The following is a 25,868-nucleotide window of genomic DNA, read 5'->3' as shown; positions in this document are numbered from 1 at the left end:
ATGGAGAATGGCCAGCTTGCCCCTCAACTTGTGCCCTGACGAAATGGGCACTGCGGCCGCAGGGGGACGGACGGCAGGGATGTCACTGAGCGTCCCCCTCACCTCCAGGCCAGGTGAGGGGCCATGGCACAAGATGGCGCCCACCTCCCCCTCAGCCTACACCTGAGGGCCCCCCCCAAAACCCTCCTGACCCTGCGGGCGCCCTCCTGCCCCTATGAGGACACACTCAAGCGCACACCCTCCCTCAGCAAACCCCCTCAAGCCTCAATATGACTGCGAGCACCCTGTGAGGGGCACAACCCCCGCGGGCCAGCCCTGCGCCTGCGCCCGGCCCCTTCCCCTCAGCGGGCGGGCCGGTGGCTGCAGCACCGCCCCCGCCACGGGAGGCTGCGGGGCCGCCATGGAGGTGAGGGCGGCGGGGACGGGGTTGAGGGGACGGTGCGGGAGGGGAAGGCTGAGGGGACGAGTGGCCCCTGCCCGCCGGAGCCGGTGCGGTTCTCCGGTTCTCCTCCCTCAGGGCTCCGGGTTCTTTCTCTCCCCGGGAGTCGCTTGGGAGCGGGTTAGCTCGGAGATGCGCCTTCCCCAGGGGTTAAGCTGCTGTGTTCCCTGCGGAGGGCTTCTTCTAATAAAGTGTGGCAAGGCTGCGAGCTCCTGCGATGGCTGCTTGCTGGCAAGGATGTGCGTAGTATGGAGGGAGAAGGGATAAAGACAAATAAGCTGTTCTTAGATCGGGATGATCACACGGAGTCCTCTAGTTCTTGTATTTTCCCCCGTCTTACAATGCCGAGAACTATGAGCTCCCAGGAACACTGAAAACCTCATTTTAGCATGAGTTTTACCTCTGTAATATCAGTTGTTCTTGTTGGGGTGACCTTGTGAAGCAGTTGGAGTGGTAACAGCAGGCAGGAATACGGCCCCGTGGAAACTCTGCTGCTGGCTTCAGCACTGTGCGTGATAGCCAAAAGTGCCCCTGATGGTGTTGGCACTTGTTTGCCAAGTGTCAGGTTTGTTTAAAGATAAACCGCCAATTGGGGTGTGCCCCTTCTTTTATGAGCTTGTTGCATGTAAAAAAAATAATATATATATTTTTTTCCCATACAGAGTAGTGCTCCACGGCTTGCTTGGAAAGTCTGGTATATACTCAGGTAACTCTGAAGGTATGCGGTTTGGCTTCTGTTCAAAGCAAAGCTGCTCTCCATGCCTTCCAGATGCTGGATGGAAGCAAGGCAACATACAGCTGTGGAGCTGAACCTCTTCCACGGCGGTCCCAAAGGTAACTGTTTATGGTATTGGCAGCTTTCTGCTTAAAGTGGATTTGGGTGCCTTGGACACTCAAGTGTCCCTTAAAGTTGAGTATTGTCAACCATAATGTTATTTCATGATATGAATGCTGCAAAATTATTCTCCAATGCCTTCAAAAAATTAATTTAGTAATGTGGGGAATTTCCTTTCACCTTCTGATACCTTTCCAGGTAGGAAGATGTTAAAACAGACTAAAAATAATTAATTTGTAATAGCCAATGTGAAAATTCAGTGAGTTCGATGACTATTAATTTTAGGTGAAAGTAGAGCAGAAGGGAACAGGAAGAAAAATCGCTCTTGTTCCTGACTTTAAAAACACTTTTTGGTTAATTATCCTCTCTAGAAAAGGCTGCTGGATAATAGGGGAGTGAGTATGTTGCGTAGTCTTTCTTCTAGTGCGAAAAGTCCTTATCTGATCAGTTGCAAGGTGTTGAGTAATAGCAGGAAATGCTTGCCTTGCATTTGTACAAAATGGAAAGCTGTCTTCTAAGAAGTTACTTTCTTTGGCTTACGCTTGAAAACCAGCAAGGGAGCTGAGTGGGGTTAGAGGAGCTAATTGGTGATGCAGAGAGAGTCTTCCGAGAGTTCTTGATGCCATCAGATGTGGAAGAGGGTAAGCAGCTTACTGTTTCGTAAGTGGCCCTCAGAACTTACTTGCCCTGTATATCTCCTTAATTTAAAACTGCTCTAGGGGTTAGAGAAGCTTTGAGTAGTTCAGTCAAAGTACTATTACAAGGACTTTTCTCATTTCGAATATGTATGATTTGGAGTTTAAAATAATTTTGCAGCTAAATTTCTACTGCACTGTGATAGAAGCTGTTAAATATGAATTGTCTGTCAGCCGTCAGTCGCATTAACTATCTTGTTTGGCTCTACTGCTGTATGTGGAAGGAAGGAAGATGGTCTTTAGTGCTCTAACCAGCGTGTATGCCATGCTGTCTCAGGCAAAGCTTACAATTTATGCTTACTCGTTAGTCTGATGAAATATTATGACCTATTATATCCTTTTATCTACGCGGCTGCCTCAGAGGCAGGTTATCCTAGAACAAGCCGCAGAAAAGATTACAGTGCATTTTTAAGCCAACTTAAGATTGATTTGCTGTCCTCCCCTATTAACTCATTGCAGGGGCAGCCTTCTTTGCCTTTGTATCTGTCCAGTTGGATAAGAAGTTTTTTCTGTTACTCTGACTGGTAACTAATGTTTTTAAAGAAATGCATCTGTCTCTATTGTAGACACAGATCTCATCAGAGGACCTCTTTTCTACAGAATGAGTGCTAAAATACGCTATTTTCTCTCCACAGCAGAGGGAAAGGAATGCTCTCCATTCCATTAAGGTTCTCCTTCTTCCCCCAGTAATGGTGAAATAATAAATTGGGGTAGAAGGAAACTATATGAAGTAACTTTGTGTCATCCTGCAAAGTGAGATCCACCCATTGCGGGAGGGTTTCACTCAGAACCTCGGAAACCCCATGCGTAGTTGGCAAGGGAAGTGCCTAACTGAGAGCATGAAGTGCTCAATAATATTTCTGTAACTGCCTCTGCTTTAGGTACCATCTCAGTGGTCTCAAGAAGGCTCTGCAACTTGCATGCACAGGAGATAAGGTGACTCTGCTCTTCTGAAAGCGAGGCAGAAGGGAATCACAAAGAGAAGGATGGAGACAGAGAAAAAGGTTGCTGTAACCTTCAGAGTGAAGGATTTTAGAAGGATAGTGTGAGCTGTAACTGTGTAGGTGGTGCAGTAATGCCTGCAGTAAGGCAAAACTTGGAAGTTTTCTCAGACTTGCTCTTTCATGAAATCAGATCACTCAGGCTTCCTGTGGACTTTAGGGTGCTCATTTTAAAATGTTAATGCTCCTGTGTGTTATTGAGAAGGCGCTGGAATGTTTTTAAGTTCCTCCTTCGTCATGGAGAATTCAGATTGATGACTTAAATTACATTAAAAGTTTTCTTGTGGGTGATATAAGAAGTTAACTTGGATAGCTAAGAATGAATTATGGCAAACCACCATAGAGATGAATGACTTGTAGGAATGCTTACTACTTACAGTTTGGAATGAATATCCTTTCTTGATGCAATCCAGAAAGAATATTAAAATAACCTGCCTCTTGATTTGACACAGGGCTGTCCTGAAGAATTGGGCATCCTTCCTCTTCAAACTGTACCTCTTGACCTGTAATGTTACAAGCACCATTAATCACCATGTAATCACTTTACAAAGGTGTCTTTTATTATTATTTTTTTTTTCCTGAGCTTCCTGCAGCTGGCAGGTCTTGGCAGGATCAGCACCTGCTGAGTCAGACGTGCTTCATTATGAGCCACGTCTAGAGGAATCAGTGTTGCAGGGGAAGGGAATGTCCAAGAACGACGTGAGGAACTGAATTGGCAGGAAAATGAAACTGAAATCTGTTTCCATTCTGTTTCTTTGCCCAAAGTACTGGATGCTTGAAACTTTAAAGCGGATTAACTTTTTTTTAAAGAGTTTTGAGTACACGCTTTACATTTGAAATCAGAGTGACAGGTGTGTCATGCTAGTGGAATCAAGGAACTTACTCATGACTGTTTTATTGAATCTGTCAGTAACAGGTTGAACGTGTAAGTATTGACTTTGGAAAGGAGTGTTTATTAACAGAGCAGCTGGATGATGTTCAGAAGGTGCTGATTTGTCTGTTATTCAATTAGTCAATGTAATATTTTCAAATCTCAATTGGAAAAGCTTCATCAGGGACCTCAGTAGGCTTTTATTCGGTCTGAATAAAAATTTTTTGTAGTATCTGTGGGACCATAATATTTCTGTAACTGTATCTGCTTTAGGTACCATCTCAGTGGTCTGAAAGCATCTTGAGCCAGCACATCAACTCTGAATTTTTGTTTGTTGAATTCAGGGCCTTGGCCATCCTCTGAATCCACAGAAGATCCCTGATTCTTTTCTTCAGATGGTGTTACTTGAACATCCCTGTCTTGCTTGCCGCTTGCTATGAGTGAAATCAGCGCTAGTGGTATCTGTTCTCAGCATCTTGCACAGCTGAATGTCTTCTTACTCGTGTATCTGACCTATTGGAGATCTAGTTATCTATTTGGCTGCCTTCACAAGACAAATTTTAAGATAGATGTTAACTTGGCTACTTCATGACTCTTACAGCTGTAGCTGTGGTGCTGGGTCTTGAGAAACTGTTGATGTAGGTTAGGAGCGTGATCCTTCTTGTTCGTTAAGAGCAATTCTGTATTTTATTCCTAAAACTGTTAGGGTTCTCCAAAGTTGTAACAGCAGGAACTAATAAACACCACAAATCCCTCTACTGTTTTTGCAAGACTAACAATGGGGTCTGTTCTTCAGCTGAAATGCCTGGAACACTGGAAATAATTCTATTTTGCATTCTGTACGTAGAGCTTTTATGTTTTTTAATGTGGGGGGTGGGTATGCATTTGCTGTGTTCTCATGTAGCCCAGCACAATGGGTTCTTGCAATCTCTTGAGACTCTGGGCACTACTCTAACGTATATAACAATATTTCTGTGATTTTTGAATGTGTGATTGTGTTCCTTTTCAGCTACAGAATAGCCCGGCTCAAGCAAGACCCAGTTTTGAAGCAGGTGGTAGCACTTGGACTCTCTGCTTAAGCTGCTTCCTCTCTTTGAATTCAAAAGCCCAAACCAAGGTATCTGCTTCTTAATAGAACGAGGCATCCGCACTGTGTTCTTCAAATGCTTCCTGGACATGTGTGTGCTTGGTTTTAAAACCCACCCTTCCTTCCTTTGGGAAAGCAGATTAGAATGAGAGGGGAGTTACTTCTGGGTAGTGGATTTTGGCGTGTGTGTGTATGGAGTTTTTGGAAGCAAGACGAAAGGTAATGGATGCAGTGAAACTTGAGATTTCTTTTTTGTTGTTCTTCACTTGTCGTTATTTGTGAGCCTTCTTTATGGTAAGTGCTTTTGTTCCTCCTTTTGAACATAGCTGTAGACGCCACAATTGCGAAAGGAAAAGGCTGTAACTATCGCCTTCCCACACAAGCTCTGAATAATGCATATGTTAAATATTGCCTCAACACTGAATTATGATGATAACAACATGCAGGACTTCAACAAAGTTGCAGTTAAGACAAACTTACTCTTTTTCTTTTCCTCACAGTGTGGATTTTGCTGGGTTGTGTTATCCTGTGAGCAGTAATCCTGACCTGTCTGGAAAAGAAGGACAGATCAGAATTGGAACTGTTGTCTATTTCTTCAGCTTTTGTCAGGCTGTTAGTTGGACTGTAGTCTCTTAGAGAGCAGTTTGACTCTCTTACGGTTGAGAGGGACGTAAGAAGTGTTCTTTATCAAAAGTTCGACTAGTCTGCTCCAAACACCAAATGCTGTTCCACTCTCACCTGCCAGCACTCAGCCAGAATAGATTACAAGGTGGGTGGACAAGTTCATTTGTTGGAAGCAGGGGTTCAACGCTTCGGGCCACGTTGTAAAATGACCTTTAAATGACAGAGTGAAGTGTTCCTCTCGGACCTGATGTCTCTGTGGGCTGTTTCCCTCCAGAGCAGTTCATCCAGTCTGGGCTTTCTGTCTGGCAGGGTGAGTTTCCTGAGAGCAGCAAGTGTCCTTGTCACAAGAGGTAGTCATGCAGTATGCAAAGCGCCCGAGCAGTGCTTGGATGGCTGAGGCACGCTGTCTTCCAGTGTCATCAGAAACTCCTCGGTATACGGTCACAGAAACACATTGCTTTGAAAGCTTGAAGAACTCCTAAAGCATTTGCCTGATTTAAAAGGAATTTTATTGTCATTGCAGTCATTAAGCTTAGGACTAGTACCTCATAACACACTGAATAATGAGAATGAAGCTATGATATCTTAAAAGGAAAAGCTGTTTTGGCAGAGAAGGAAACTACACGATGATGTGAAATTGCAGAACGGAAGGGCAAAAAAAAAATAAATCTAATTAGCAAACATTTCATGCATGTCTGATAGCAAATTTGGTCTAGACTATAGGGTAAAAACATCAGCTTTTCAGTAATTTGGTTTCTGTAAAGATGACTATTGAACTTCCTGGTTTCAAGGAAGCGGTTCGCTGTAATTTAGGAATTGAGTCAGACTAAAGGGAATTGAAATAATGCAGTGAGCTATTAAACACCGGTGTAAATACCATAGCCAACTGGCAGGGTGCAGGAGATGGTCGTGAAAAAAGATGTCAGTTTTGCTAAGGTGCAGGATTTGTCTCCTGTTTTTTTCCTAGTTTTTAGTTTCCTTTAAAAGTTCTGAATCCACGTAAAATTTGAAACGCAATAGAACTCTCTGGGTATGACTAAATGACCAGACCCTTTGACAAGTCAATAAAATGACTTGTTTAACACTTTCTGGAAATCAAGCGCCTCCTTCAAAAAGACCAGCTCTTAACTCTGAGCGGCTTCACGTGCATTGTTTTAATCCCAACTCAGAATAATTTCTAATGCAGGATGAAGTGACAGCTGTCAAAGCCTAGCTTTAAAAAGTAAAGTTAAAGTGAAATTATATAAACATCAGTTTGAGTTAAAAAAAAATTGTTTCCTCAGAAGTAGGTAAAATGCATGCCTGTATATTTCTTATTCTGTTTCAGGACTTGCATTTGTCTTCCATTGTGATGATCTCTTCGTGCCTTCTGCTTAAGACTTGAAAATTAGGATTTACTGTTGTCATGATGAGATGATTGTGGCTTTGAGTGATGCATTTTTGAGTGGCTCAGTAAGAGAGAGGGCTTTCAAAATAGCATGGCTGTTTGAGACAAGGTATAAGTTCTAAGTGACTTTCATAAGAGCTGTTACTGACAGATATTGACAAGAAAAGTCCCTTTTCTTTGCTTTGCTGTATTGGTAGATTGTTGTGTAATATTTTCTGCCTCAGAATTTCAGTGTTGTAAGAGTACCTTGGAAACAGTGAAAGGCAGAAAAACAGTTAGGAAGTTTAAAAAACAACCTTCTGTTCAAAAAGGCTCTCTGTTAAAGGAGAATTGCCAGAAAAGTTGTTTTTAGGGCTTGCTCTAGTGTCATTGCCAGTGTTCTCAGAATTATACTATTTCTAGGGATCTAGTTTTTTTTCTGTAATACAAGATCTTTATTAGTGAATTTAGAAATCCCACTGGCTCTATAATGTTTTAGCAGTGCTTCGTTTCTGCCTTAAAGAATTTAAGCCATGATTTTCAACTGTTAGCACCAACGTGGCAGGATATTACTGAAGTTATGGAGAAATGCTCGTGTGAGTGCCCTGTGGAGTCATTTAAGCTTCTGGGAGACAGGTTAGCTGTATGAAGCAGCCTCTGTCAGAAAAGGCGTATGGCACTGCTTTTGTTTAGACCTCCTGTAATTACAAGAGGCTGTTTTTTCTTTTTCTGCCCCATTATCTTGCATCAGTGAATTGTTACCTCTGACTAAGCTATTGTAATATCTGCAGCTGGTAATGCAGGAAAAAGAAAAATCTAAATGCCACAAACGCTGTTCACTTTGGAGCATAGGTTATCCACTGATCTCTGGTTTAGAAAGGGAAATCATGGCTCTATGAGAAATGTGTTGCTGGCCTGTTGTCAGCGTAAGCTGACCTAGATTGCTCCTCTGACCTGGCGAGTCCTGCGGTTGCTTCGTTTTGCTGGTTTGTTTGAGATGCAATTAAACAAAACCCTTCCCCTTCCCCACCTTCCTTCTGCTTGGGAGCTCATTTTCTTAAGCTGACTTGAAAACGTCTGTGGAACAGTAGCATAGCATAGCCTGGCACCCTTAGGAAGGCTGAAAATCCTGTCTTCAGCCTTCCAACCTGAGCTGTTCTACAATTCACGGCATGTTTTATGTTGAGGGTAGCTCATGGTGGTTGCTGGTGAGGTTGTTCCCGTGCTTTGCTCTAGCTTGCTGCGAGAGGAAAATTAACAACAGATTCATAATTACTTTCTTCTGTTTTTACATTTTTTTTAATCAAGCTTCCCAAAAGCTGGTAACCATAACTGAAATTGTCTTTTTAGCTTTCCTCTGTTGTTTTGGGGGAGAGATGTCAGCCTGTGATGAAGAACCAGGGAGACTGTTGGATAGCTTAAGGACATAAATGGATGAGTGTGTGTTCGTTTTTCTCCTGAAGTAATCAATTGTGTGTTAAGCACCTTTATGTTCTGCCACACAGAGATGGTCAGCAGTCAGCCTCTCCCCATAGCAGACAGTGGGAAAAGAAAAAAGAAGAAAAGAACCCGAGCCACAGATCATGTCCCTGGGAAATTTGAAGGTTGGTGGCAGTTTCTGAGCTTTTAATTAGAATGGTTTGTTTTCTCTCTGTTGTTCACCATTTTAATAGCTAAACATTGCTTTTTGGCCAACATTATAAATCAACATTTTTGTATTACTTTGTCTGCAATGTTTCAGTCTTTGGTCACTTTTTTTTTCTGGTAGCTGTGAAAACTATGCATCCAATTCATGCTTGATTTTTTAATAGGAACAGTGTTTTGACTGACTAGATGTGAGCACAAATGCTGGTGTGTTGTCAGTAGAATACAGTTCAGTGAGACAAACCTTGGTCGGTACAAAACTTAGTGGGTAGGTAGCATTTAAGGTAGATGGCAAATTGAGATGGTAGCCATCCTCTGGAGTGAAGTCTTAAAATTTTAATTCTACTCAAAACACTATCTGCAAGTAAATCTGGTGTGGTAGGCATTTTCTGATCAAGGAGTGAAATGCCTCCTGCCTCAACAAAATTAGTTCCAAGTTTTAAATGAAGACAGGGAAGGTGGATGCGATCCTAGCAGTCGGTGAGATAAGATGTTGCCTGTATGAGCAAACTTGTAATTTTGCTGCTGGGATGAAGTAAATCTACTTTAAATTTGCTTGGAACTTGAGGAGGGGAAAAAAAGTGAAAAATGAAGCATAATTAAGTCTGGCATATCTACTTTCATACTGCATAAATCTATTTTCTGTCTTCATTGCCAAGGGAATTTTCTCAGTTGCTGTCATGTGACGGATGCTCATCAGATAAATAGCTCATCTTGATGGTATTCACTGAAATGCTTTGGCTAATGTGTCCTGTCTGCTGGATTTCTTTGGCAGATTTGTACAAGCTGACTGCTGAACGTCTTGGCGAGGGAGCATATGCAAAAGTTCAGGGTGCTGTCAGCCTCCAAACTGGGAAAGAATATGCAGTAAAAGTAAGTACAGATTAAAAGCAGTGTCACTTCCGCCTGTAACGTGTTTTCTCACTCCTAGAATCTCAGTGAAAACCTGTAATAGTGTGTAATAGCAAAAGCTTTTAGAAAATTCTTGATGCTTGAAATCAACCTGTTTTATAACCATTGATAGATCTGTCATTCTGAGTCTTGTGCCTCCGGAGTAAACCAGAATATCTGCTGCAGATAAAAGTCCCAGACAGTAAATGACGATGTAACAGTTTGATCTCGGGGCCTGCTTTTCTCTCCTGTTCTGATTTGATTGTAGTCCTACCTGTTTTTATCTTGTCTTGTGTTAGAAGAGGCAGTCATTATCTAGGATGGCCTACCAAGTAATGCAGGCTTTTGAGAATGATGCTCTCTGAACAGCAAATACAGACATTTTTCATGTAAAACTATTTTATTTTTTGATGGGGTGAATTTTCTGTAATGCTGTTATATTGGTTGTAAGGGCTCATTTACAGATTTGTGGTTGGCGTGAGTCTCCCCATTTAATTAACAGCACAAGTAGTAATAGAAAAACTTTATGCTTGATTCTTCTGCAAAAAATATAGTCACAAAATTTTAATCCTCTTCGAAAACCTCATCCTGAAGATGCTATAACTTTGTGAAACTGTTGAAATCTATGGTTAGACATAAGCAGCTACTTTATGAGTTAGACGGGTTCAGATACTGGAGAGATCTGGCTGTAAAAAGGAGAAACCGATCCCAAATAGGGGTGGTGGGAGTATTTGCAGTAATGCCATGAGCTTTCAGTTCACGTAGCAGTCTTTCAGTCTCAGCCTCTGCGGAAAGCCCTTGTCCTTTGCTCTCTTCCAGTCTGAGGAGTGTGTGAAGGCAGGTGACTTCTGATGGCAGTGCAGAAGGGCTTTGAGATTCCATGTATGTCTGCTTTAATACCTTAGGTCCTGCTGCTGGGTCTCTGTGAAACTTGCAGCATGAGCCAATGTCTCTTTCTGTGGCAAATTTACTACTTCTTAGTTAAATGCCTGTAATGATGAATGTCGCCTCTTTCACTGTTCAGTGTCTGATATGACTCAAATCTATTTTTGCCAGAACTCAAAAGGATATCCTTTTGTGCACATCAGAGTTAAAAATGATGCAAGAAAAAGCTTCTGGTAACTGCTCAGTCACTGTGGTAACATGTGGATTTAGTTCCTTTCCTCTCTTCCTGTTCTCATTTCTCCTGGGCTTTGAATGCTTTCCAGAACTCTGCTGACACTGTCAGTAGATGACAGAGAAGTTCAACAGACAGATGTGGAGTATCTCTCTCTGGTGGACATGAATGAGATTCAGGTTCTAGATCAGTTATCCAATTCTAGACCCACATGCAGAATTCCTGCAGTCATTTTCCAAATACGAGCTCTGTCTCTTTCCACAGATCATTGAAAAAAATGCTGGCCACAGTCGGAGTCGGGTTTTTCGAGAAATAGAAACGCTGTACCAGTGCCAGGGTAACAAGTAAGTATAGAATCTCGTGTTTATTTAAAGTATCTTGAGTTTTTATTTATTTATTTTTGATTTAAACCTCTTTATATGCGATCTGGTTAGGAGCTTTGCAGTAGTCTCCGTAAAACCAGTTGAAATTCAGACTTGACCTGCTCAAAATGAGAATTTCCTCTTACCTGGGAAGTTTAGGGAAATGTTTACAAATGAAGTCACGTAGCTTGATCAGCATCCAGGTCAGTGTAGTCTGACTGTGCTTCAATGATATGTGGCTTTTGTCCAAATAAGGAATCAGCGTTTTGATACTTCCCTTGTGATTTCATCATTGGCAAAAGCCGATCTGGTTAAAGCTGCTGTTGAATGCAACAGTCTTGCCCTTCCTTTCTTAATGTGTGGTTTTGCCTCCTCTTTTGTGTCAGTCCTTCTGCTTTTGCACTGGAACTCTTAGATGAGCTAAAAGCTAATTTAGTTTTCATTTGAATGAGTGTGCTGACTTCACACAGCCACAGGATAAAGCAAATGTAAAGCTGCCAGTCATGTCTGACAAGGAGCGAGAGCCTGCGCTGCCAGTGGCAGTGTGCTCTGAGACCAGTTTAAGCCAATTCTGAAACTACTCCTTTAGATGTCTTTGTTCTGTAATTGTTAGAATATATCCTGCAGCTGTTATCTGTAGTACAGTTGTGTAGCTCACATTAAACTTTTATTTTTTATTATGATGCTTAAAGATAATCTAAAACCAAGCTTGTTTACCGAAGTCGTGGGTTTAAGTTGTGCCATAGAAAAGCAGATTAATATTCGTTCTGTGTGCAGTTAAGAGCACACAAGGTCACCCAGTGCATAACTGATTTAAAAACGGCAGTTCTCATGAGCACATGCATAATTCAGATTTTGTATTTTCTATAAGTTTTGAAGAAATCTAACTTCAAGGTTGGACATTCTGAGGGCAACCTGGGATATATATGTTGCACTGCAAAGACTGTATGCTAGCTAAACAGAAGTTAGTCTAAAAATGGCAAGTTATGAACCAAACTTAATGTCATGCTGACAAATGCCTGTCTCCTCCAATCCCTGTGTGTTCTGCCTTGTGATTTCCAGAGAGAAAGAATGCCAATTTAATTATTTTTTTGCTATTGCCTTCAGCACAAACGCTCTCTTCCAAATGATCGAATACAGCCTATTATTATCAGTTATCTTCCCCTCAATTGAGCAGTAGCAGAAGGCATTCAAAATCCTGTCTGATGAAAATTTTGGTGTTTGGCCTGTTTACACTGCTTAAATCTCAGTGTGAATTGGAAATGTGATTTTAATGCTACAGGCAACCAAAGCAACTCGTGTAATTACTACTCTTATTTTTGGTTACTTCTGGCACTTCCTGATTATCCGTAGTGAAACTCTTCATTGCTCTCTTTATGCTGTGCTTCATTCTGCTATTTTTTTTAAAGGAACATTTTGGAATTAATAGAATTTTTTGAAGATGACGCAAGATACTACCTTGTCTTTGAGAAGCTGCGAGGAGGTACTGTCCAGTAACTGTGCCTTTGCTCGTTGAGTCATGTTGTCTTGTTTTTGTCAATGTTTTATAGGAAAATGAAGAGCTTGCTGTAAATGGTTGATAATTTTAAGACAAAGAAGCTGCAGAGTATATACAAAGCTTAAATTATGGCCATTCTTGAGAGATACCTGTGTTTGCAAAAAAGAAAATAGCATATGGATGGATGTGGTGCTGCTGTTGCAATCCCTCTCAATAGCTAAGTGATAGAAATACCAGCTCTACTAAAGCAGAGCTTTGCTTAGTGTACCTTCAGGCAAAGTACCATTTTGACAGCAAAAGTGCTAAAATTTAGCTTAGTATACTGAAGTTGCACGATTCAGTAGTCTTCCTCTTTTTTTTCTCTGAAACGGATTTTGGAAGATACTGGATGACATTTTAGTTTCTGAGGAATGCTGAAGAGGTGGTACAACCATGGCAGGAGTGCCCTACTATTGTTTTTGTTTGTAGGATTTTTCTATGAGTGCTGAATATAAAGTCTGGAGAATATGTTTCCATTGACACAATTCTTACCTGAGAGAGTTTGGAATATCAGCTGTATTCAGAAGGTTTATTCTGAAGTAAGCCTGCTTAGTGAAATGAGCACGTCAGGTGGCTCAGATCTGTTTTCTGCAAAATCTGTGGGCTTTTCCTGAAGGATGGTGACATTCAGGAACTTCCTAAAGCTGCAAAAACAACTATACCAGGAAAATCCTTTGAACTCTGTGCCCTGAAGAAATCTCTGTTAAGCTCAAAAGTGGTGTCATCAGCAAGGGAAGCCTTGTGTCTTTGAGATCTGATAATCCAGTCCAGATTGGCCTTCCTCCGGGCATCTGAAATGCTATTTCAAAGCACATCTGAAGCGTTTCTTTGTCCATCCTTCTTTCTGACTGTCTCTGCCAGCAAACATCTTTCCTTTTTCCTGTCTGATTCCTCACTGTGGAGGAGTGGTGGCAGCATTGATGGTGTAAGAATAAGATATCTCACAACAGAGGATGGCAGGTTTCCTTCCACATCTAGAATTTAAGATTAAAAACAAAATCACCTGAGGTATAAAATGTTTACTGTATTCAGAGCTAATCACAAATGTCAGTTACTTCTTGAAATTTTCTGCCTGATTGCTGTAATAAACATAGCTCTCTGGGTAAGGAAATGGAAGACAGTAGTAAGGCTATTTAATGTGGTTGGATCTCTGGATTATGTGTAGTTAGTTTTTAAAGATTTCTTTTTTAATGTTTTGAGAAGATTGATGAAATTCACTTAAATATAAGGGGAAAAAAAAGCCTTTTTCCTTTCTTAAAGTTACCAACGGTGCTCTGAGCAAGTTACCAATCCTTCAGTATGCTCATAGCCGAGTTCTTTTCAGATGTCACATCCCTGGGCAAATTTTGCCTCAAGTTACTGTGTGAGCCTTACCTTGATGTCAGTGGGAATTGTGTATTTGCAGGTAGAATGTCTTTTCGTTTTGATGATATTGAGACAAAAGTAACCTTTCTAAATGGTTTCTCTCTGGCCCTGTTCATACTGACGTCAGTTTTCCTTCTACTGCAGACCAGTAATGGCAATTGTATTTTAACCCTCTATTCACAGTATTTTCTCAGCACAGGCAGCATTTGTACTAAGGTTTCCTCTTCCACCTGTTACTCTTGCAGGCTCCATCCTGGCCCATATCCAAAAGCGGAAGCACTTCAATGAACGAGAAGCTAGCAGGGTAGTGAGGGATATTGCCTCAGCTCTAGATTTCCTTCATACAAAAGGTAAGAGAAGGCTGTCTCCATCTTCACTAGTGGATATTGTGTATTAGGATATGAAACTCGTTTTTATCCGCACGTGACCAGCTTTAGCTTAGCTAGCATTTCTGTTTCCAGCCATGTCAGATGACTTGTGTTTTCCTCTATGATGATCTTTTCATAATGTGTTAAGATGGTATAGCCTTTTGAAGAATAAAAGATAAATAAGCAGCCAGGGAGAATTACCATTAGGGTTAAACTCTTTGCTTGTTCATGTTACCTAATTAACATGTAAAGATTGCTCAAAAGGGAGCTGATTTTCTTTTTAATTTCCTCCTCTTTCAGATCTACAGGGATGCTTTTCTTTGTGTTTACCTCAAGTTTCTGCTGGTTACAAGACCTCTGTATTAGCTTTTGGTCTCCACATTCAGGTCCCTACTGTTGAGTGAGAGACCTGCAAGTGAACCATTGTCCTTGTTTGGAGATGTTCTCATTTCACGAGGGATATGCTCAGATTTAAAAGTAGTTTATGAAGAGTTCTTTTATTTTAAAATCTTTTCCTCCTGTTTTTTCTACCTTGGAGTACTCTTAGTTCATTTCAAAATGTCTGTGTGCATCTTAGGGTATGTGTTCAAGTGGGATGTGGTAGATACATGTCCAGATATCTGGTGCTGCATAGATTAAGCAGATTTACTTAATGTTTGCTTTCATTTCATTATAGTGACTACCTCTGAATAAAATGATGTATAATTGAAGGCTATGCTTATTGTTTATTTTGGTAAACTCTCTGCTCATCTTGACATTTTTATTAGACAGATTTTACAGGTCATCAGCAGGTCTGCTTGCTGTTGAAATTGTTGAGTGCTGGCTTCAGTTCAATAAAACATTTAGTTCTAGGCTTTACTTTAAAGTCGCAGGACTGCTCATGTGCTTGAGAAGTTGAAATCAGGGTATTTCAACCTTGATAGGTTGAACCTGTCAAAACGAGAGCGTAGCAATGCATAAGGAATAAATAAAGTGGTAAAACTGAGGAATATGGATCTTGTTGCATGTCATGACTATGATATCAGAGGTTAATTTCAATGTGAGGAAAAAAAATAATTTGGATTAGGAAACTTGTTAATCTCCATAGCCTGGCCATGCAACGACTCAGAGTTCTAAACTTGTAGAAAATGTGATCTTTGAACATCCATGTTTAGAAGATTTTGACTTTGAGTTATAAGGTGAATAAGAAACAGGAAACTTAGGCTGGACATGTGGAGAAACTAATATTCAGTGCTATAGGAGGTAGCGTAACAAATGAAAGTCCAGGAATGCTCTTCAAGCATACTTAACATCTACTCAGCTAGTATCTTCTTGCACTTCTCTCGGAGCATTTGTTTTTGATTCCCCATTCCCCCATACAAAAGGGGTGTGATTCATTAAAATGGCTTTAGAGCAGCAATAGACTTTCCTTCTTGCCTGTTGCTGGGAATTGCTACAGTGGGGACGTCTTGCAGAATTGGCTGCTGCAACATGCCCTTTCATTTTATTGTTCTCTTTATGGTTCTTCCGTGTCACATTAAAATAATTAGTAAGTAGCATACAGAACGCTAAAGTAAACAGGAAATTAAAGCAGTTTTATTGCACAGCTTAGCAGTGAAGTACTACAGCTAGATGCTTTAAAAAAATAATAAAAATTTGAATGAGGACAACTAATTTTTTTTGCTTGTAGTAGTTTAAAACTCAGCTGGATGATCATACTGCCTTACACCCACTTGGGGTATGTGTGCTTTATTGCTAATAATCCACCGGAGGAGTGTTTAAAGGCAGTTGTTTTCTTTTCTCAGCGCTGTATGTGACTGCAAAATAAAACCTTATATAATCAGACATTTGAATTCAAGCTATAATACAAAAAAGCACTGTTAGGTTTCATATTGCAAGCTAAGCTAACTGCTGGGGGTTCTGTCAGCCTTGCTGTAAATGTCAGCATGGGCCATCCTGATGGATGTTGGTCGTGTTTCCCCTCTTCCATGCATAAACAATGTGAACTTTGTCATTCTGAAAGCTGATTCCTTTGATCAGTGCTATGCTATGATACCAGTGTTGTATTTTAAGTCATGTCTTGTGGTTTGTGCTGAAAAAGATTGGAACCTTAACCAGAAATTGGTGGGATACCTTGCTACAATACTTACCTCATGCTATAGAGCAGTAGCAAGCGTGCTTGGAGTTGCAGGTTTTTTAAGCAAGACTGGAAGGTGGTTAACAGCCAAATTGCTCACTTGATCTTATTTTTGCTGCTTGTTTTCTGCCCTCCAGACTTGTTTGATCATATTAAATGGAGAACTGCCAGCAAAGTGTGTTTAGGCAATTGAAGAACCGCTTTGACCACAAAGAACCACCATTGCCTGTGAATTGTGCAGATGAATACTTTGTGTTTCTCAACTGGGTCTGCCTTTTGTGGTAGCCATTGAGTGAATGAAGGAGCCCTCTGGTTGTTCTCCTTTACCCTTTTCTTCTGCATCTCACACCAAAGCCTTTATTTTTATTTTTGCCTCAGAAATTGATATGTAGCTGTACATGGCTGTTAAAGGGGTTATATTTTCATCTGGGAGCTCAGTGTTTTCTTCTGGGAAGTGCGTCTTAGGTACTGTCTGTACTGGTAGGAGTTCAGTAAGTTACCAAATGATCCCTCTGGAAAGAAGGAGCTTCCTGTAGAAGGTACAAATATCCGTTGACTAAATTGTGCACACAAGAAAACTTTCCTACAGGTCAAGTCATCTTAATAAGCTATTTATAATTAGCATATTTACTTTTAGGGTAGGTCAAAATATTCCAGTGTTAGCAGGTTCTTATTTGCTTGATTGACACTTATGTACATTTAAGGATGATAAAGGCATAGCGGGATGCAATGGTTGCTTTTTACAAATAAGCATTGCAGTTCGGTTATTTGCTCTATCATCACAGGATGTGTGTGTGTAAACTCAGGCCTAGAGTATTTTCTACACCACTTTCTAATACAGGGGAGTAATGAGAAGTAAAACAGGAGAGTGTTTTCTGTAACAAACATTTGTGCTCTTGTTTAGGTATTGCTCACAGGGATCTGAAGCCTGAAAACATCCTGTGTGAATCTCCAGAAAAGGTGCTGCTCCGGTCTCTCAACTTACTGAAGTGTATTTTTTTTAACTTAGTTTCCAAAGCCAGTGCTTACATTCTATCTGTTCTCTTCTTGAAGATTTCTGAATCAATTAGTGAGTCTCAACTAAATTTAACATAAATAAGCCTGAAAGATGCTAAGTTCTTCTGTGAGCTGTAAAAATGCAAGCATCTAGCTAGATGATAAAAAGCCAGCTGCTTTCAGAGGGGGCATGGCAATTACAACTTAGCATCATCTGTACTGAGGCAGTACCCAGATGGACAAGCAACATCTGCAGTCCTGCTGGTCACATTCTGTATAGTTCCCAAACTGCTCCAGTGTGGAGCCAACCAAGTAGAAAAATAAGGTGGTGGGATGTGGGAGCAGCTGGGGCAGATGAGGTAAATGCAAGGGGTAGAATATCAGGGTAAGAATGGGTTTCACTAGGCCTGCTGCTGCAGAACAGCTTGTATTCTGTCCTGAGTTTTTCCATGTGATGCTGTGTTCACACATACTGCGTTAGTCCTCATCTTCTGAATCTCGTAATATTTTGTCTTGTTTTTAGGTATCGCCAGTAAAAATATGTGACTTTGATCTTGGTAGTGGAGTGAAGCTGAATAGTGCATGTACTCCCATCACTACTCCAGAACTAACAACACCGGTAAGAGACTTATTTTGGCTTCATGTTTCTCCCATTCCACCATAAAACAAATTTTCACGTCTCTAGAGGAAAGCTTCCAAAAGGCTTACTACATCAACACTGAGTGGTGTGGATAGTTCTTTTAAAGCAGGCATATGTTAAAAAAAAAAAAAAAAAAAAAAAAAGGTAAGGAATAAAAAAAACAAACACCACTACCAACAAAAGCTACCTGTGAGTTTTGTCTTGATTTAGCCCTCCCTTTGAAAATTTGCTCGGATTTGGTTTTCTAGTGTGGATCAGCAGAGTACATGGCACCCGAAGTGGTTGAAGTCTTCACAGAGGAGGCCACGTTCTATGACAAGCGGTGTGATCTTTGGAGCCTGGGAGTGATTCTGTACATCATGCTCAGCGGTTACCCCCCTTTTGTGGGCAACTGTGGCACAGACTGTGGCTGGGACAGAGGAGAAGTCTGCAGAGTTTGCCAGGTGAGTGCATGTACAGGGCACGCTTGAGAGAGTGCACTTAGCCTCATCAATGTAGGGTGTAAGAGTAGCCATAATACCAACGCTGAAGAGTTGTGTAACAGAACCAGATATGTGGGAAGATAAGCCCACACTGAGAATTAAGGCTGGTGATATGGCTTCAAACTAAAGGAGGGGAGATTTAGATTAGAGGTTAGGAGGAAATTGTTCCCTTGGGTGGTGAGGCACAGGAGCAGGTTGCCCAGAGGTGGATGCTGAGCTCCAAGAGAGTCTCCATGCAGGGCTTGAATTTTTTCTTTCTTAAAACTGAGTACATTGACTTCACTGTTTCTGTGGGGAGAGAGAGTTGTCAGCAGCGAGTGTATCACGGCCATCTGAGGATGTGCTGAATCACTGTGGAGCTGCCTCTCACTCTCCATTGACTCAGGAAGGAGACCGCATGGTTTCAGCTATCACTCACCACGTTAGGTGGATAAATTTGAGTAAGAAGAAAGCCACCTGAGAAATCATCTGGTTGCATTCTAGTTGCCGTTTAAATTAATTTTTCTCTTTTCCCAGAACAAGCTTTTTGAGAGCATTCAGGAAGGCAAGTATGAATTTCCCGACAAGGACTGGTCACATATATCCTCCGAGGCCAAAGATCTCATCTCAAAGTTGCTGGTTCGTGATGCCAAAGAGCGGCTTAGTGCTGCTCAAGTTCTGCAGCATTCATGGGTTCAAGGAGTACGTATTCCCAGTTACCATTTTTAAGGGTTATTTTCTTCATGAGTCGTAAACAAGCTGCTCCCTCCTTCTAAACATTTAGTAAAGATACTGCATGCTTTAACACTAATATTTTGATTAAATTATTTCCAGTGGCTTTATTCTTCCTGAAGCTCTGTGCGGTAAATATTTTGATGACTCTGTCAAGCTTTAAGTATTTTTTTTTTAATTATCTCTTTATGTGTTTTAAATGGCTGTCTTGTGGATACCGAGCACTGCAGCGCACGCGTTATGGTGTTACTTTTTAATACAGTAATGCAGAACACTAGTAGATTTTAAAAGTAGTTCTAAAAGAACATTAGTATCTCCTTTTTGCTTTAGTTTCCAGTTCAGGAAAGAACAGGTAGACCCTATGGAGAGCTTCCCAAGCAAATGGTGCAGTCTTCTTGTGAGGGGAAAGATGGCTTAGGAATATGTCAACAGTGATTTGTAAATCCAGAGCAAAGTAGTTAATATGCAATATCCATTTGTTGTAAGTCTGGGCAAGTTGCATGATTTTTAATCATTAGAAGCTTGGTTCCCAGCTACTAACACATAACTAACTTTTCTTAACTGCTTCTTCTAGGAGGCTCCTGAAAGGGGGTTACCTACCCCTCAAGTTCTTCAAAGGTAACCATTTTTTCTTTTTTTAATGTCTATTGATGTCTATAAAACTGGTCAAGAACTGTTACTGAAGGAATGGGGACAGATAAGAGGTGACAAATCAGGGATAAGATCCCTGGTTAATGGTGCTACTTCATAAATGTGACAGCACTCATTTTGTTAAGAGCATCAGAAATATTAAAGCTGTGATTTTTCTTTATAACCTAATCTTGCTTGTTCATGGGAAAGGCGTTTCCTGTGGAGCATGGCTAATCTTAGACTCAAATAATGATGGTTTTGGCAGTTTGCTGCCCAGGAGGGGGAAAAAGGCATAAAGGCGTGTGTTATCCAAAGAGACTACGTTTTGATGGGTGAATAATCATCATATGTGCAGACTCGCATCTGACTTCCACTGGAGTTGGTGGTAATCACAGTAGCAATTTAACTGTGAGCAGGGCAGGATTCATTTAAAGAGGATGGCAGAGTTTGTATGCCAGAGGGTCTGAGTCACACATCTGTTTCCATTTCTACGTCTGCCACTGGTGACTCCAGGTTCTTTATGCCCTCAGAAAAGCATTTCCTGAAGCCAGGTGTGCAATTTTAGTGGGATTGCAGATCTCTGAAGAAAGACAGCATTGCCCCGTGTGCTTGTCCTTTTTTAATGTGTGCTAGCCAAGTGGCTACCTGGCTTTACCTGGGGAGCCCTTGGCAGACTGAGGACTAGAGCTGTAGCTGTTTGCAAAGCCTGTGTGTTTCTGTTACGTATTGCTGGTTGTCACAACGAGGAGAGATTCACGTAATAACTGGTCATTTTGCCTGCTCTGTCAATATTTTGATAAGAGAAAGAAAACTGCCTGGAAATGCATATTTTTATCTGAGGGTAACCAGCTCCAGTGACTCTTTGCGTGTGTTGTAACTGCTTTCTCCTTTTCCCCCAAAAGGAACAGTAGCACGAAAGACCTGACGCTTTTTGCTGCTGAGGCTATAGCCCTTAACCGCCAGTTGTCTCAACACGAGAACGAGCTCAGCGCAGAGCAGGAGAGCGTTGCCCACGCCGTGTGCTCCATGAAGCTTTCTCCTCCGTCCAAATCCCGCCTCGCCAAGCGCAGAGCAATGACGCACGCCACCAAAAACAGTGACTTTCAGCCAGTTCCCCATAAAGCCTTTTAAACTTCTTTCCTGTTACGGGTTGGCAAGATCAGCCTGTTTTCTTACGTGGATTTTCGGTACTGATAAAAGCATCTCTGCTTCTGACTCTGATTAGAAGCTTGCTCTTGTGATGTGCTTTGTAACTTTAAGGGGATAGCTTTTTATGGGAGTGTTTTTGCCTGTCAGATTTGGTGCATTAAGATAATTTAACTGATCTTTTTAAGCTAGAGAAGATGGGTTTGCTGCTGTATTATCTGAGGTGATAAATCACAAACCTTTCATATTTTCTTCTTAGAAGAACACGCTTTAAATTTCAAATTTGAAAACATCAGGGGGAGAAATACTTTCTTGCTTTGCCTGGCAGAGCATAAAGTTTACATATCTATGGCTGCACTCTTTGCTGGCAGATCTTGCAAGGTGCTGCTGTTGGTGTCAGCAGCGGGGACTGTTCTCAACCAACAGTGCCCTAATTCTCCATCTGTAGACTCAAGAAGTGAAGGTGACTGGATGGATCTCTGTCTCCATACCTTCACTGGGCTTAAATTTTATGTGGATGATACTGCAAAGGTGCATGGGTCTCTTGGGCTTGTAGAGATGAGGAGGAATTTGTTGCTTTTTTATCCTGTTGGTAGTTTGTATCAGCATATGGGATAAATGTTGGGGGTATTTTGTTATTTTTCTGGTGTCTTGTTCTCAACTACAGTGTACTTCATATCATCCCGTTTTTTTGTCCAGTGCCCCCTTCTCTTACAGTTATACTCTCAAGTCTGATAACCAAAGTATAACAGATGAATTCATATTTAATATCTGTTTTTTCTGTATTAATGCTATCCTCAGTTATATCTTCCTTTCTGGAAATTCATATTCCTTCAAGTCCTTTTGTATGCGTTACTTGGAGTTAACGTGAATGGACAAGCTTGAGTGACCTTTGGTGCGTGAATAATTCAGGGTTATCAAATGCAAAGGTACGTTTGTGCAAAAACAGTGCTGTAGCTGTGGCATTCTGCCTCCCGTTGTCACCTCTGGCTGGGTGGCCAGATTTCAGGTTCCAGCTTCAGCACTGTGATGCACCAGGGGTCGGGAGTAATTTGGGTGGCTACTGGCTGAAAAGCTGAAGATTTTGAGTGACCAAGGTGAGGTGTCCATTGAGAAGGACGTGGCTGTGGAGCACTTTCTGAAACATAAGCTGTGATAGTCGGGCTGGATGCTCGATGTGACGCACCTTAACCTTGCCAGCCATTTCTGAAAACATTTGCTGGGGCATCGTACGCAGGGTGGAGAGGGGTAGGAGGAGGGCCCCCAGTGCCAGCACAAAACACTCGCAAGGTGAATGAGAAGGAGTGAAGTGGCTGCTCCAACAAGTGCTTGGAAATAGAGAAGTCAAGGCTGAATGTCTCTGCATGGGCTGTTCAGAGCAGTTTTACATTATATTTTATCAGTGTGCGTGCAAGCTATTTTTATACAACATGCTGTATTTTGTGACTAATATTAAAGGTGTTCTTATTTAAAAAATTTTATACGTTGTGCCAGTGGATTATGAAATGTATTTTGCTTTGTTTTTATTAAAATATTTTAAGTTATGGATTTAACACATTTGAGAACTTGTGTGGTTTTTTCTCTTGTTTTTTTTTTTTGGTGACACAAATTACGAATTACTTGCTTAATTCTCTGTGTTGCTGGGTTTAAGACATACTCTGAAGATTAAGTATACTCTTCACTTCTATGACTGTTGTTTTATTGGTCTCTGGAGCTCCTGTGGTCTCAGCTTTGTTTGGCTGAGATCCTTCTGACCTTCATAAAATATCAGATAACTGAGGGCCTGTGAGCTTAGGAACTCGTCTGCCCAGTTACATTTTGTGTTCTTCCCTTTTGGTTTGTGTAAGCAAAAAGACTGAAGGTTGGCCAGGAGTGGTGGTGCGATGTAAAATACTCCTGGATGGAGCCCCAAAGCCTGTCAGACTCCTGAAGCTGAAGCAGGAGCATTAGCATGGAGCTGTGCAGTGGGGACATTAACTATGCTGTTTGTCTGGAGCCAGAGGGGTCTGGTAGCTGTGGTAATGCCTTGGTAAGTGCTCCTGTGTGGGCTCTGCTCTGTGCCTGCTGCTACTCACTGCTGGTAGAGGTAGCCCCCGAGAGAGCAACTTGGTTCAAAGACCAAAGCTGCTGTTGCTGTGTTCTCGGGTGACCTGTTACCAGCCCTTGTTCCCTTTTCTCTCTTTAAAAGCCAGCACGGAAAGTGAATCCCATGCATGTGAATGCACAGGGAGGAAAAAACTGGCTTGCTGGCCAGGTTTGCTTTCTTTTTACAAGAGAGCATGGGAGAAGAGGTTGAAATATCCAAAGAGAACCTCAGTTTGGGGCTATTTTTGCCATTGCCTTTGGCTAGTGGCATTACCCTACAGAGACTCCTCATCCCTTCACAGCCGCAGCCAGGCAGGTCTGAGCGATGCCGTTCCCAGGCAAGCAAGTGCTCCTCTGGGCTTGAAGCCTCCTGTGTGAAGGGAAAGCTTCAGCTGTTGATGTGTGCTGTGCAAAGGATTTTAAGCGCTGGTGTGTGAAATGCTGGAAGTGCTGAGCAGGACTTGCACTGAATGGTTACGCTTTGCCTGAAGGTTATGCCGAGCCTCTCGACTGATGGCTTGTGGCCCCATCTGGCTCTCGTGGTGCTCTCAGCTGCCTTGGATGCTGCCAGCAGCCGCCTCCACGTGTGACCTGTATTAGAGCATCCTTGCTCCCCACTGGTACGTACTTGCAAACTCATCTGTTCAGGGCTTGAAGGTAAAATATTGGGCTTCGTACTGAAGAACTAGAATCTGGTCATGCTTTCCTTCAAGGCATTAATCTCTGGCAGAGAGGGAGGCTGACAGCTGGTAGCAGTACATGCCAGAGCTGCGTAATGGTAGGAGCTAAGAAAACCTCCCCAGACAGGGAAAAGGTGTTGATTTAAGCCAATTGTTCTGTTGGCAGATGTAAACTAGTTCTGACTGCTTCTTGCTGAGCAGTTTTTGAGGTTCTTTGGAGGTTTATGGCTTGTAGTCCATACAAGTTTGCGTGGAGAAGGCTGTTTTGCCCTAAAGGTAGCCGGTGTGAGAGGTGGGATGCAGTGCTGCTGGTGTGTCCCTGTATGGCTCACCTGCAACAATCAGCTCAGTCTGTGTCAAGCACTGGGTTTTGTTTCCTTTTCCAGAAGTCTGAACAGAACGGGAATCCCAAACCCTACAGCAGGCCCTGCATTTGTGCTCACCTTCCTTCCAAAGGCAGTCTTCCCACCATGTCCCGATCAGGTGCGTTAGTTCAGGGCTTTAAAACCACCTGCTTCTCGTCCCTTCTTCCCCTGGTAGGAGGGGTAGCACAGAGCACAGGAGGCCTTGTAGTGATACGTGATACAAAAAAGACTCCTCAGTAGTACTGATTTCACATCTCTTTGCCTCAAACTGAGAATCGAAGTCAGATTCAGCTGCTGGTCTAACAGGGCCCCCCTTGTCACAGAGGCCTCTTTCCCCTCTGATCTTTATCTTTCAATTACAGCTGAGTTTTCTTTAGGCTTTACATCCCCAGAAGGCCCAATTAGGTGCACTTTATGCTACTTTTTCCATTTCAGTGGGGGAATAGCACTTGTTTCTGGGTGGAAGTCACAAATTCAGAGTCTCGGTGATCTGTCCTTTCGAAATAGTCTCTCAAATAGGTTTGCTATCGTCACTGAACTTGCGTCCAGGCCTCCTATAGACAGGCCTGCATCTCGTCACTGAATTGCACCATCTCAGAAAGGGCTGAGTCTCTGTGCAACACTATTTTGGTTACTGGCAATAAAGCAGGCAGTTTGCATGGGCTACCTGGCTAAAGGGAAATGAAAGGGGCTGCAGAGACCTCTTCGGTGGGGAAATGGGGCAGATAAGGAAAAAGGAGACTTTTCAAGCATTCATAAGCCTGACCAGCAAGGAAAATAAGTGCTGCTGCTCTTTAATGTTGACTAAGAATGCCCCCAGTAAAAAATCTTCCCTTTCCTCTATGTTTTACAGTGAGGTGGGTGAGCAAGCAGCTGGGGAGGTAGAAGCATGATTAAGGGGCTTTGCTTTGAACAAACAAACGGCAGCCCCACAGCACTAGTCTCAAGGTGCCCTCCTTTTGTCCCCTCAGCATCTGGTGGTACAGAACGCTTTGCAGGATTTTGTCGACCTTTGTGTGAAATATTTCATAAAGCACATTCAGCCCTGTGCTTGCCAGTGTGTTTTGGAAACCTTGCTGTATTGTTGGCTGCATAAAAGGAAGCTCCTGTTTGTCATTGTGTGGTATTTTCTCCTCCTCTCTCCTCCTTCCTCATGTGCTTATTGAATCTTTTATCAGAGATGGAAATTGCTGGTTTTTATACATGTGTATATATATTTTTTAGGGCTGTGGGTGGGCTGGCTCTCAAGGTAGAGAGCAGCTTGGTTAATTTTCAAGACTAATAATTTTTCTTTGGGCCACTCCAGTGGCAGCAACAGGCTTCAAATTTGGCTTCCATGGAAACATACTGCCATGGAAACTGAGAGGCCTGACAATCCTGTAGAAATATTTGCTTGTATCCTTCCTTCCCTCCTTGTTCCATTTCCCAGGCGATGTGTGTGTGTGTGTGTTTGGTTACTCCTGCCAGATTCGATCAGCGCATTCAAAATGCTCCGAGCACAGAAACACAATTCTCTCAAACAAAAACAAAACAAAAAGTTGTAAAAGCAATGGTGGCATTTCACTGGCATTGTTTGCACAAAAAGCTATTGCGGGTCTGGAGGGAGACGTCACTGAGCCACGAATTCTCTTCCAGTGGGAAAAAGCCCTGCAAGAAATGCTTCAGCGCCTAGATTATTTAGTGGGGACTGGCTGGAATGGGCTGCTCAGGGAATCGGGCCCTGCACCCAGTCAAACATAAGGGGATGCTGAGGATGGTGAGAATTGACTCATGCAGTAGGTAACAGAGAGCAGCAAGAGCTTTGCTGGGTCCCTT

At 42.1% G+C, this 25,868-nt stretch overlaps 1 protein-coding gene across 3 annotated transcripts; it reads left to right on the top strand.

Moving 5' to 3' along the window:
* Window positions 1-284: 284 nt before the first annotated feature.
* MKNK1 (MAPK interacting serine/threonine kinase 1) lies at window positions 285-22,476 on the top strand (the record flags this gene model as incomplete). Of its 3 annotated transcripts, XM_084528044.1 has the most annotated exons (14): window positions 285-406; window positions 1,102-1,273; window positions 4,851-4,958; window positions 8,426-8,522; window positions 9,338-9,435; window positions 10,835-10,914; window positions 12,342-12,415; window positions 14,080-14,184; window positions 17,223-17,278; window positions 17,838-17,933; window positions 18,203-18,397; window positions 18,953-19,117; window positions 19,722-19,765; window positions 20,680-22,476. In XM_084528044.1, the coding sequence occupies 11 exons, from the start codon at window positions 8,426-8,428 to the stop codon at window positions 20,906-20,908; spliced, it is 1,239 nt and encodes a 412-aa protein (XP_084384170.1). The 3 variants fall into 3 exon arrangements, with proteins under 3 accessions (XP_084384170.1, XP_084384171.1, XP_084384169.1); XM_084528045.1 differs by lacking the exon at window positions 20,680-22,476 and having other exon boundaries at window positions 8,424-8,522; window positions 19,722-19,769; XM_084528043.1 differs by lacking the exons at window positions 285-406; window positions 1,102-1,273; window positions 4,851-4,958 and having other exon boundaries at window positions 8,408-8,522.
* Between the last annotated feature and the right edge of the window lie 3,392 nt (window positions 22,477-25,868).

The sequence above is a fragment of the Aythya ferina genome (assembly GCF_964211825.1).
Source record: "Aythya ferina genome assembly, chromosome: 8".
Classification (NCBI taxonomy): domain Eukaryota; kingdom Metazoa; phylum Chordata; class Aves; order Anseriformes; family Anatidae; genus Aythya; species Aythya ferina.
The sequence above is the reverse complement of the archived record's forward strand: the minus strand, read 5'-3'. Positions and strand labels throughout refer to the sequence as shown.